At 36.6% G+C, this 12,944-nt stretch overlaps 1 protein-coding gene across 5 annotated transcripts in view; it reads left to right on the top strand.

Annotated features, from left to right (window-relative positions):
* The window catches only part of LOC138316270 (puratrophin-1-like), a 169,186-nt gene that overhangs the window by 110,433 nt on the left and 45,809 nt on the right, over positions 1–12,944 (top strand). For all 5 annotated transcript variants that reach the window (XM_069257897.1, XM_069257899.1, XM_069257898.1 and 2 more), the window contains 7 exons: positions 4,634–4,757; positions 5,263–5,362; positions 6,089–6,193; positions 7,178–7,294; positions 7,449–7,699; positions 9,595–9,733; positions 12,658–12,780. In XM_069257897.1, the coding sequence (XP_069113998.1) occupies positions 4,634–4,757; positions 5,263–5,362; positions 6,089–6,193; positions 7,178–7,294; positions 7,449–7,699; positions 9,595–9,733; positions 12,658–12,780 (959 nt within the window). The remainder of the gene's footprint in view (positions 1–4,633; positions 4,758–5,262; positions 5,363–6,088; positions 6,194–7,177; positions 7,295–7,448; positions 7,700–9,594; positions 9,734–12,657; positions 12,781–12,944) is intronic.

The raw sequence follows: 12,944 nt of genomic DNA on the forward strand, positions 1-12,944 counted from the left end.
GAACACCATTAGTGAGGGTGATGAGGGAATACCATTAGTGAGGGTCATGAGGGAACACTATGAATGAGGGTCATGAGGGAATACCATTAGTGAGGAAAATAATAGGACACCATTAGGACATAAGGGGACCATATCTCTGAGGACATTCAGGACAACATAATAATGGGAAAAAGATAGTGTCAGAGTAACCCATAGGTTAATTATTTAAGGATTAACTTGAATAGATTTTTTAGGTTATTGAGATATAACACAAAAATCTGAGTGTACTCTAAAAATTTGCGGTTTATGATGAGAGTACACTCAGATTTTTATGTTATATCTCCATAACATAAAAAATCTATTCAAATTAATCCTTATAATTCAATTTACTAAATATAATCTCTTCAATATTCAAAATTCATTTTGGGACTCTTTTGTCTATGAAATCATTATGCTGTCATCTCAGCCAATCAGAAGCAACTTTATAAACGGCGACGCCATTTTTTTCTTTTATAGGCTGATATAGTAAATTTTTAAGCCAATGAAAATGCTCGTAACAAGCAAAATTGAATTGTTAGTTAATGGTTATGGATCAACACCAGGAGTAAGCGATATGATAGCACAAGGAGAAAAATGAGGTACTTCAAGCTGATCTTTGAGGGCATGGCATAGCGAGGCTATGGGGGCAAAATGAGACAACGAATAGGGTACCTCAGATAAGGAATATAATCTTCACAAGTGAAGCAATGTGAGTAAAATATTCATATTTGATAAAACTGGCAGTACATGTTGATTTGGTACCAGTATACTCAATTCCTGACATATTGATGTCTATGAATTTAATACCCAAGTTCCTTTATTATGACCAACCTAGTGATAGAAAAGCTAAGTGTTATTTTTGTGTCCTGGATGAGTGTGTGACATTGTGAAGGTCTGCCATAGCCCATCAGATACCAATATTACCTGCTCTATCTGTCCATGTCATGCAACCATTGCCTGAGGCATATCTCCTACAATCCTTAATTTGGTTAGTGTATCATGCTAACATTGAGTAACAGACTGTAAATCTGACATGTTACTTGACATCAATCAAAAATATACTGAAGAATGGCTTCAGTGTCAAGCTTTCTGTTATTCCTGATTCCATAGACTCTAGTCTGCTGAGGAATGGGTTACTACCTCACTGTCAGACTACATCTCTCACTATCCCTAAAAAACAAAGATCAAGCTTACTATCTGTATATGACAAAGATCAAGCTTACTATCTGTAGACATCAAAGATCAAACTTGCTATCTGTAGACGACAAAGCTCAAGCTTACTATCTGTATATGACATAGATCAAGCTTACTATCTGTAGACTACAAAGCTCAAGTTTACTATCTGTAGACGACAAAGCTCACTATATCCTTGTAGAAAAGCTACATACTAGAGGCATACTTTTCTAAATCCTGTTTATTTAGTTGTCTAGATGAGGTTGGTGAGGATTTAGCATTGATAATTACTGATTTAACAGGTTTGAACTGTAGACACATTTAGCTGATCAAATGGTGCTGGTATATCTGTAACAGAAGGTTATAGTTGGTTGTTATATATTTACAAGGACGTCAGCGTTACAGATCAAATAAATAACGTGCCTGGACCTGTGTTCCTTAACCTTGAACCCTTCTTCACACACAAACCTGAGAGTCTGTACTGCTTACCATGGTATTTACTGTAGTGTTCACTGTAGTGTTCACCGTAGTGTTTAATGTAGTGTTCATAGTAGTGTTCACTGTATTGTTCACTGTAATGTTCACCATAGCGTTCACTGTAGTGTTCACCTTAATGTTCACCATAGTGTTCACCATAGTGTTCACTGTAGTGTTCACCCTAATGTTCACCGTAGTGTTCATCATAGTGTTCACCGTAGTGTTCACCATAGCGTTCACTGTAGTGTTCACCATAATGTTCACTGTAGTGTTCACCATAGTGTTCACCATAGTGTTCACCATAGTTTTCACCTTAGTGTTCACCCTAATGTTCACAATAGTGTTCACAGTAGTGTTCACCATAGTTTTCACCGTAGTGTTCACCCTAGTGTTCACAATAGTGTTCATAGTAGTGTTCACTGTATTGTTCACTGTAATGTTCACCATAGCGTTCACTGTAGTGTTCACCTTAATGTTCATTGTAGTGTTCACCTTAATGTTCACCGTAGTGTTCACCATAGTGTTCACTGTAGTGTTCACCCTAATGTTCACCTAGTGTTCATCATAGTGTTTACCGTAGTGTTCACCATACATTCACTGTAGTGTTCACCATAATGTTCACTGTAGTGTTCATCATAGTGTTCACCATAGTGTTCACCATAGTTTTCACCGTAGTGTTCACCCTAATGTTCACAATAGTGTTCACAGTAGTGTTCATCATAGTGTTCACCATAGTGTTCACCGTAGTGTTCACCGTAGTGTTCACTGTAGTGTTCACCGTAGTGTTCAATGTAGTATTCACCGTGGTGTTCACTGTAGTGTTCACCGTAGTGTTCATCGTTGTGTTCACTTAGTGTTCACAGTAGTGTTCACCATAGTGTTCACCGTAGTGTTTACTGTAGTGTTCACCGTAGTGTTCACCGTAGTGTTCACTGTTGTGTTCAACATAGTGTTCACTGTTGTCTTCACTGTAGTGTTCACTTTAGTGTTCACTTTAGTGTTCACTGTAGTGTTCATTGTTGTGTTCACCAAAGTGTTCACAGTAGTGTTCATCGTAGCGTTCGCCGTAGCGTTCATTGTAGTGTTCCCCATAATATTCACTGTAGTGTTCCCCATAATGTTCACTGTAGTGTTCACCTTAGTGTTCACAGTAGTGTTCACCATAGTGTTCACCGTAGTGTTCACCATAGCATTCACCGTAGTGTTCCCCATAATGTTCACTGTAGTGTTCACCTTAGTGTTCACAGTAGTGTTCACCATAATGTTCACTGTAGTGTTCACCATAGTGTTCACAGTAGTGTTCACCATAGTGTTCACAGTAGTGTTCACTGTAGTGTTTATTGTAGTGTTCATCATAGTGTTAACCATAGTGTTCACCGTAGTGTGCACAATAGTGTTCACTGTAGTGTTCATCATAGTGTTCACAATAGTGTTCATAGTAGTGTTCACCGTAGCGTTCACTGTAGTGTTCACCGTAGCGTTTAATGTAGTGTTCACTGTATTGTTCACTGTAATGTTCACCGTAGCGTTCATAATAGTGTTCACTGTAGTGTTCATCATAGTGTTCACCGTAGTGTTCACAGTAATGTTCATAGTTGTGTTCACCGTAGCGTTCACTGTAGTGTTCCCCATAATGTTCACTGTAGTGTTCACCGTAGTGTTCACAGAAGTGTTTACTGTAGTAATCAGCAACTGTAGGTTCTTTGGCAGTAAAAAGTATCATGTAGGTTAATTATTAAATTAACATAACACCATGATGTTTCCAATACATACCACACAGCTGGGGAGGTGCCAACAGTAAGAGAACATTGATATTACCATATCCTATAAGTTTGAGCACTAGGATTCAGTAGTATACAGCCTTTATATCAGAGGGAGATAATCCTTTGATGACACACATTTCCTGGTATACTAGTATCACCTAGAGCTGATGTACTGTCATTTGGTCGTCATGGTTTTAAAAGTAATATTTCCAATAGCCTTTGACTGGGAAATAGTTAGCTTGGTTTAACTCTTAAAAGTAGTGCTGAATTTAACTGTTTGTATACTGTTACAGTACCTTAATTTCTGATAGATGATGTTTTGTGAAATGTAATAATTGTAGCCTACGAGCTCATGCACAGAATCTGTTTCAAACATTAAAAGATACAGGCAAAATTGATGGCATTGGAACCTCACTTTTAAATCATGACATGAAACTGTCTTATTTTTCTTAAAAGCAATTAACAAATATTAATTGCAATTAGGTAAGCTTTGTTGTATTGTTATTAGGGCCCCGCATCGAGATGCGGGTGCCCTATAGTAATCAGGTTGTCCGTCCGTCTGTCCGTCTGTCCGTCCGTCCGTCTGTCCGTTTTTTTTCTTTTGCACATTAATGATGGAAGGGAGTGGAGTATTTTCCCCATATTTTACATGATGATTCCCCATCCATCCTAGATCTGCTTGGTAATTTTTCAGGCTGAAATTAAATTAAAAAATCGGCCATCTTGGATTTTAACATTTAAAAAAATCACAATGTTGTTGCTCTTAACTGATAAACATTTTGTTATAACATTATGATGCAAAGTTGTTCAGAATTAAACAAGGAGTTGACTGTCCAAAGGTAAGGTCATGGGCCAAGGTTACTAAGTCAAAGGTCAAGGTCAAATTTATTTGAGTTAATTGTATGCTCTTAATGTAATGTTAGCTTGGAATCAGGATTCAAGTTAAATACTTGGAAGACTTTTTCCAAAGAATTATAATAATGTACCATCATCGGTTTCCCAATTAATGTTGACATTAATTATTTAGTAGCAACATATAGCTAACACGGAAGAATTCGTTGTCAAAATACTACTTTTCCACTTAAGCACGTCAGACACATAGCGGGGCCCTTTCTGACGTGTCAGTGTTCTAGTTGTGTTTGAGTAAGACTAGACCATCCATTGTGTTTGAGTAAGACTAGACCATCCATTGTGTTTGACAGGGTCGCGTGACAGAGATGGCTGTGCTGTGGGGTTCATCTTTACAAGGAGTTCTCTGTGGCAGCTACAGAAGGTGTCCAGTGTAGAACTAGCCAGGACCTTACTCTATTACCACTCCGTACCAAGGTAAAATTAAATCACGCAGTATGACCACTCCGTACCAAGGTAAAATTAAATCCCGTAGTATGACCACTCCGTACGAAGGTAAAATTAAATCCCGTAGTATGACCACTCCGTACCAAGGTAAAATTAAATCCCGTAGTATGACCACTTGGTAGAAAGGTAAAATTAAATCCCGTAGTATGACCACTCCGTACCAAGGTAAAATTAAATCCTGGTTATCAAGTACCAGTCAAAAATCTTTGTGTTAGAAATGACATAGAATTTATCCAAAATATTGTAATCAGTTTTTTGCATATTTTACTTTTCTGATTTATTTTTCTCAAAAACATCATTGGTCTGCGAATTGGTTAAAAGATCATCCCTCAAAAAGAACTTGTTTATTGTATTTTACTTAAACTACATTTTGAAACCAATAATTTACGTCAATGACAATTGTGATTAAGATTTAATGTAATGAACTTTTATCAATGCAAATGTGAGAAAAATATATTCGAAACGTTTTTTACAGGGATGATGTTCAGAAGAAAGGTCTCAAAGTTGTGGCTGATATTCAAGGAGCATCCAGTTCTACGGTGAATACACTGCTGGAGACAATGTATCTGTTACAGGTAATATATACCGGGGTCAAGGTCAGGGGTAGGGTCAGGGGACAAAGGTCAAGGGACAAGGTTCAGGGGACAAGGTTCAAGGGTCAATCATACTGCTGAATGTGTTTAGGAAAAGGGATCAGAGTACAAGTGCTAGCTAAGATTCCAACACACTTTTTGAGACAATGTTGACAGTTAATTGACTTACAGTTAATACATACAGGAGTCAGGGTCAAGGGCTTAGGGGTCAAATTCTGCTGGAAATACAACACACTATGATGGAGCTACATATAAAACATATGTAAATACATTTACTAACATATGGAAAATCATTACACAGTTAGGCTTACTTCCTTGCCCCATATTTACTATTCAAAGTAATTTTTATCTTTCTAACATACTGATCTTGTTACCCAGAATATAGTGTTGATGTTACTTCTTGATCAATACTCTGTTTAATGTATTCATATGCTATATGATATGTCAACAACTAAACTAGAGAAAATAGTCAGACTGTCACAAAGAAAGGCAGAGTTATGAATTGAAGCACCAACATTGGTGATAAATGCTGTATGCTAAGGCTTTATGCATACTGAGCCATTGTTTTGTTGTCGGTTCCATTAGGAGTTAAGTATCGACAATGTCTTGTCTAGTGAGCCTAATGATAGACCCTACTGTCATGTAATATTCATGCTGTACCCACCGCAGTGAAATCCTAATCTGTATTTAATGTGTTTTTGTTTCCAGAGTAACTGTCCAGGAGCTTTATCAGCCGTCTACATGTTAGCCAATGAAATGTCAGAACCACTTGTGAAGAAATCTCCGGTGTATGACCCATTGGCCACATTTAGGGTATGTATGTTTCAGCTGACCTATCAAATTCTGTTTGGTCATCTTAACAAAGTTTAGGGACTTAAATTTAAATTTCTTGAAAAACTATTAGTCTGACACCTTCAATAATATACCAAAGATTATGAAAAAATTAATAGAAGGATAACTGAGCTTAAGATTAATTTAAAATACTCTCTGTTGGTGTTCTGTACAAAGGATGTTAGGCAAACTATTACTTTGAACTATTTCAGGCAAATAATTGACCAGGATACCTAGATTTGTAGAGATTCAGCTTCCACACTCCTTCTCATTCTCTCTCACTCACCCTGTATATGTTCCCTGTGTTAGGCCCCACTCCATTATATCACCGGATTGTCTGGTGTACTCGGAAAATATGAATAATTTGTGGCGTACGTAGTATACTGATGTCTATGATAACCTTTATTGGGTTGTTAGATATGTATATTATTGTCCATACCGTAGACATTCTGAATTTTGGTCTGTACTAGCTGTGTAAAGGATCATCAATAGGAAAGGTGTCAATAAAGTCTGAAACTTTAAAAAAGAAATTGATAAAAAAGAAATTGAAAAAAATATTTTGAAAATTGTTTCTACAAAACAAATCTTTGGAATAGAAATGGTTGTTTCAAGGGAAGTAACTCCAGATGTCTTATACTCTTACAAGGTATCTAAAGTGAGTTTGCTATGGTTTGTATTGATTTGGAAATTGAATGTTTTAATTGTTTTACTACCAGCTGATTAAAGATACCTTACTAGTATTCAGTAACATGATAGGAATAAATCTTCTGATTTTAAATGGAATAAATGCATATTCTATGTTTGAAACTAGACAGTTGTGGTATAATTTCAGCTGAGAAGTACCTCTGAAAGTATATAGGTCTATTCTAAGATGGTATTATAAGCAAGTTGTACCTAAGTGATAGGTGTTGATTGCATTGGTGTGTCTATATCAGAATGATTTTGATGTTTGTTTTTCACTGACAGTTGGAGGTTCTGGTATCCATGGAGACCTTACACATATACCTGCCACCAGAGAGTATCCCAGTGGCATTAGATGGCCACTACACCTACAGCCACGAGGACTGGATCCGCTTCCAAATGGTAACCACTAGATACAATGTCTACTTATAGTAACAAATGTCTCAAATTGATGAATCAATGTTTTCAAGTTAGTTATTATAAAACTTATAAAATGTTCAGTTGCTATTTAATCAAAGCAATGCTGTAACAAAATTTTTGATATTTCTATTTTCAGAAACTGGATCCTTTTGTGTCAAAACTGCAGGCTGCAGCCAAATATTTAGTGTGTATCATGCAGGACCTAACACAAACTGGGGGCGTTCCCAGGACAACGAAGGAAGCCAATCAGCTGATAGAACACCATGAACAGCTCATCAAGTCTGTGTTCGATGATCACCGTCTCATGTCGGTACAGACGGACGGCGAGGGCGTGATCAATTGTCTCAAGAGAGAGGCTAATCACCTGTCTCATTCTCAGGACTACAGGTAGGTTATTATATCAATTGAAAACCTACCTTAGCGACCACCTCTGTATAAAGAAAACCTACCTTAGCGACCACCCCTGTATAAAGCAAACCTACCTTAGTGACCACCCCTGTATAAAGAAAACCTACCTTAGCGACCACCCCTGTATAAAGAAAACTTACCTTAGTGACCACCCCTGTATAAAGAAAACCTACCTTAGTGACCACTCCTGTATAAAGCAAACCTACCTTAGTGACCACCCCTGTATAAAGAAAACCTACCTTAGCGACCACCCCTGTATAAAGAAAACTTACCTTAGTGACCACCCCTGTATAAAGAAAACCTACCTTAGCGACCACCCCTGTATAAAGCAAACCTACCTTAGTGACCACCCCTGTATAAAGAAAACCTACCTTAGCGACCACCCCTGTATAAAGAAAATATACCTTAGGGACCACCTCTGTATAAAGAAAACCTACCTTAGCTACCACCCCTGTATAAAGCAAACCTACCTTAGTGACCACCCCTGTATAAAGAAAACCTACCTTAGCGACCACCCCTGTATAAAGAAAACTTACCTTAGTGACCACCCCTGTATAAAGCAAACCTACTTTAACGACCACCCCTGTATAAAGAAAATATACCTTAGTGACCACCCCTGTATAAAGAAAACCTACCTTAGCGACCACCCCTGTATAAAGAAAACCTACCTTAGCAACCACCCCTGTATAAAGAAAACCTACCTTAGCCACCACCCCTGAATAAAGAAAACCTACCTTAGCAACCACCCCTGTATAAAGAAAACCTACCTTAGTGACCACCCCTGTATAAAGCAAACCTACCTTAGCGACCACCCCTGTATAAAGAAAAATCTACCTTAGCGACCACCCCTGTATAAAGAAAATCTACCTTAGCGACCACCCCTGTATAAAGAAAAAAGAAAACCTACCTTAGCGACCACCCCTGTATAAAGAAAAATCTACCTTAGCGACCACCCCTGTATAAAGAAAATCTACCTTAGCGACCACCCCTGTATAAAGAAAACCTGCCTTAGCGAACCACCCCTGTATAAAGAAAAAAGAAAACCTACCTTAGCGACCACCCCTGTATAAAGAAAAATCAACCTTAGCGACCACCCCTGTATAAAGAAAAATCTACCTTAGCGACCACCCCTGTATAAAGAAAAATCTACCTTAGCGACCACCCCTGTATAAAGAAAAATCTACCTTAGCGACCACTCCTGTATAAAGAAAATCTACCTTAGCGACCACCCCTGTATAAAGAAAACCTACCTTAGCGACCACCCCTGTATAAAGAAAAATCTACCTTAGCGACCACCCCTGTATAAAGAAAATCTACCTTAGCGACCACCCCTGTATAAAGAAAATCTACCTTAGCGACCACCCCTGTATAAAGAAAAAAGAAAACCTACCTTAGCGACCACCCCTGTATAAAGAAAAATCTACCTTAGCGACCACCCCTGTATAAAGAAAATCTACCTTAGCGACCACCCCTGTATAAAGAAAACCTGCTTAATAAGACTTATCTATTGGGGTCTTTAAGAGCAACTTTCTACAAATTTGACCTATTTCTTTGCTATAAAGGCCTTTTTTTAGTCTCTTCTGTATTATTTAAACACAGGCTTGACTGAGTTCATTTTACCTTTCGTTGAATATAAATGTATTACACAGATGATATTGAGATTTCTTGGTTAACTGGCACTTTTGGACAATTATCTGCTTTCTCCAAACCAATTGTCAGACGGAACATGGATTTTGATATACATGTACTAACTTGACAAATTGTAAATACCATTATTTATGTATGGGTGAACTAAGGGAAATAACCTTTTTAAAATATTTTCTTAATTCCATATTTTAAAATTATTTGATAATTTGAATTAACCTATTTTCCAGGGACAGCATGATGAGCATGAACAAATTGTATGACAATCTGCAAACAACAATCGTCAAACTTGTCCGTCTGTCTGATAGCCGACTCTGCAAACTAGAACAGTGCTTACAACTGAGGGAGTTTGAAGAAGAATGTGCCAAGGTAGACAACGCCGCTTTTCTTAGAAATTCAAGTTTAGTTCAAGCATGCATTTTAATGGTTTATTTACTCTAACTTTAGCATAAAATTGAATTTGAACATTGATGTTAGTAATCAATTATTTTCTGTAACTTTAAGCATAATATTGATTATGAAATAAAACTACAATAACTAAATGGTCAGGCACTTAAAAATATGAATTATCGAATGAATGAATGGAGTTTTCCCAGATTTTGTACATGTATTTATGAGAGAAATAAATGATCATTAATAAATAGATACATAAAAAAGTCAGTATGGTCAGTAAATACAAGTGTTAATTGTAAAATCATCAATACTAAAGGAAATATTTACTATCCAACCAAACATTTTATATGCCAATATATCATACATTAATTATCAAAAGATGAGGACAGTGACAATGCTGCTTTGCTGCACCTGATGGTCAATGTACAGAGAAAGGATGACACAAATATTACTATAGTCTAGACAATTTCCTCTACATGACTTACAGTCAGATTAACTCTTCCTTTTAACGTCACCAGCCACAACAGACGGTCAGTGTGGACAAATCAGGCGAGCACTTAGTGTGGTCAATCCCAGGGCAATACGACAGATAAAACTGTCCTCTACAAGTATCACCCTTTTATTCTTACAACTTGTAGATAACCCGAGGAAGTAGAAATGTTTGTCTATAAAGAATAATGGCATTGTGGAGTTTTGCCAGATTCTGTTGATGTCTGTAGGAGATAATTCAGTGTTACCGTACTCCTCAGGGAAACTACAAGGTTGTGGATTCCATATATCCTACAGTAGTCACATGAAATGGGAAACGGGATTAAAATTTTATGAGTTTCTGTCATCATTAATTGTATCAATGTTTTCCATTGGATCAAAGCTGCAGAATATTTTACAATGTGAAATTGTTCCTATTAGAAAACATATTTGCCTACCATATTTTCTAAAATAAACAACCTTGATGACTGTACAGCTACATGTAAGTTCAGATAGGATGCTTATTATGATTAGTAATGTATATTCTGGACTATGATAATGCTGTTGTCAGAAAGATATTAATATAATAAATATTAAAATTATATAAAAAAAAATAGAAATAAATAAGATATTTGCAATCCATCATATAGAATAATACAAAATATTAGGATTACATACATGTAGTACTTTAATATAGAAAATATAAATGAGTATGTAATTCAAGAAAGCCAACAAGTACATGTATAAGAAAGAGTCTACATTTCAGAGAATCAGTTTACTACAAGATAAAATAACCACATTAAACCCCTGGGCCTTGTACCCAGCTTCTCTAGTTTAGGAACAGGTTGATTTCTTTCTCACTCCCCAGACTGGTAACCATAAGTTTTCTCGACCAGCAGTGTATTGCATATTAACACTTATAAGATGTACTGCTCAGATGTGAATTAAGCAATTTATTTTAAACGAGTTTAATAAAGCTTATGATAAGATACCTCGACCAGATCTGTATCATCACCACATAATGGGATGCCTTAATAGGAGTTGAAATCTCATCCCTAGGTCTTAACAAAAGCATTGTTAGTCTTAGGAAAATTAGGTGATTATAATAAATAGGTACTTGTTGTGTGTATGGAAAATATGTGATTAAGCTTACATTATTGTTATGTCAGTCATGGCTAATGTTTCAAAAGTTTGGAAGTTTTCTGCGAATTTTTGGGTGATATTTTTGGATCTAATAATTTGACTTGACATATCACTGGAATTGGCAAGATTTTTTTTGTTTTTCAATTTTTACAAAATTAAGTTGATTCCCATTGCGTTCAAAGGATTATGATCATATATTGTGTTCACCAAGGGTAAATGAAAGTGAAACATGGAGAGCTGAAATGTTTGTTACTGACAGGTGTGTGATATCATTTGATACTGAGAGATAGTAACCCCAATCTAGAAATAAATCCAGAAGTACCAGTCTCATTATGCCAATCAGAATTGCTGAGGGGTCTGGTGTTGCCATGGTAACCTTACACCTCCAACAGACGGGGTTAAATCTGTGAATTGGTAAACATGGACTTACATGAGTAAGAAGTTTGTGTTCCTAAGAGGATAATTGACACCTCTGGATGAACCTAGATAAATTAATATGGCAGACATTAGATTTGAAATAGACTGTTTTCCTTCAGGAATAACTTCACCAATTTAACGGATTAAGGTGAAGGGACAGACTGTTTTCTTGATGTTTTTGGCCAGAAATCATCTAGATCTGGTGTCATATTTATACAGGAGCTGAGTGGAGCATCCCCACTTGGATTGAGGGATGTTTGACTACCAGCTAGTTATGTTTTATAAATGATCATTCTTCTTTTATAGCAGCTTTATGTTGTACATAGTTGTGAGAATCTAAATCCGAGACATATATATACATTGATTTAGATGTCTGTGGAAAAGAAAACCATCATTATTTAGAAAATATTAAACTTACACAGTGTCATATGTAATTTAACTTGGATGGTGTTACAATCTATCATTATTACTGGAAAAGAAATGATGTAACAGACCAGTAGGATTTGATGGATTATTTATACAGCGATAAAGGACCATTATTTGGGTGTATTCCCGGCTCTTCAATCCAAAAGAACTTAAGGGGAAAATATAAGACGAGAGTGATAAAAAGTGATTTTAAAAAAGAAATGTAGATGGCGCTGATCATTACCTGTGTCTACGTGAGACTTTGGACAGGGATATTTGGGTGGCTGTGTTCCAAACTTTTAAACGTGCTGACTTTTCAAAGTGCTACTACCGTCATAGCAGGGACCTGTGTCGAGGCTTTAAGTTTCATGGTAGAACTGACAAGTTCCTGTGTCCAGATATTTGGCACTGTTTTAGATGTGACAAGGTCCTGTGTCCAGAGAGTGACCGTATATTGTCTATTACAGGTTCTTTCCTGGGTGTCGGGGAATGGAGAAGAATTTTTCCATCGTTATGTTCAACTTGCTGACAACTTAAAGGCAATCCGAGCACAACAAAAGGATTTTGAGAAGTTTTACTACTCGGCCATGGTAAGTGTTATTTACAGGGGAGACTTGGTAATTAGAATCTGCAGAAAATTGGTGATAAGAGAAAAAAAACCAATTATGTTTTTAATACACTATCTGAAACAGAACCACTTAAAAAAAAGAAATAAAAGATATGATATAATCAACTTTGTAATTACAAATTTAAT

Source organism: Argopecten irradians, chromosome 2 (genome assembly GCF_041381155.1).
Source record: "Argopecten irradians isolate NY chromosome 2, Ai_NY, whole genome shotgun sequence".
In the NCBI taxonomy this organism is placed as follows: Eukaryota; Metazoa; Mollusca; class Bivalvia; order Pectinida; family Pectinidae; genus Argopecten; species Argopecten irradians.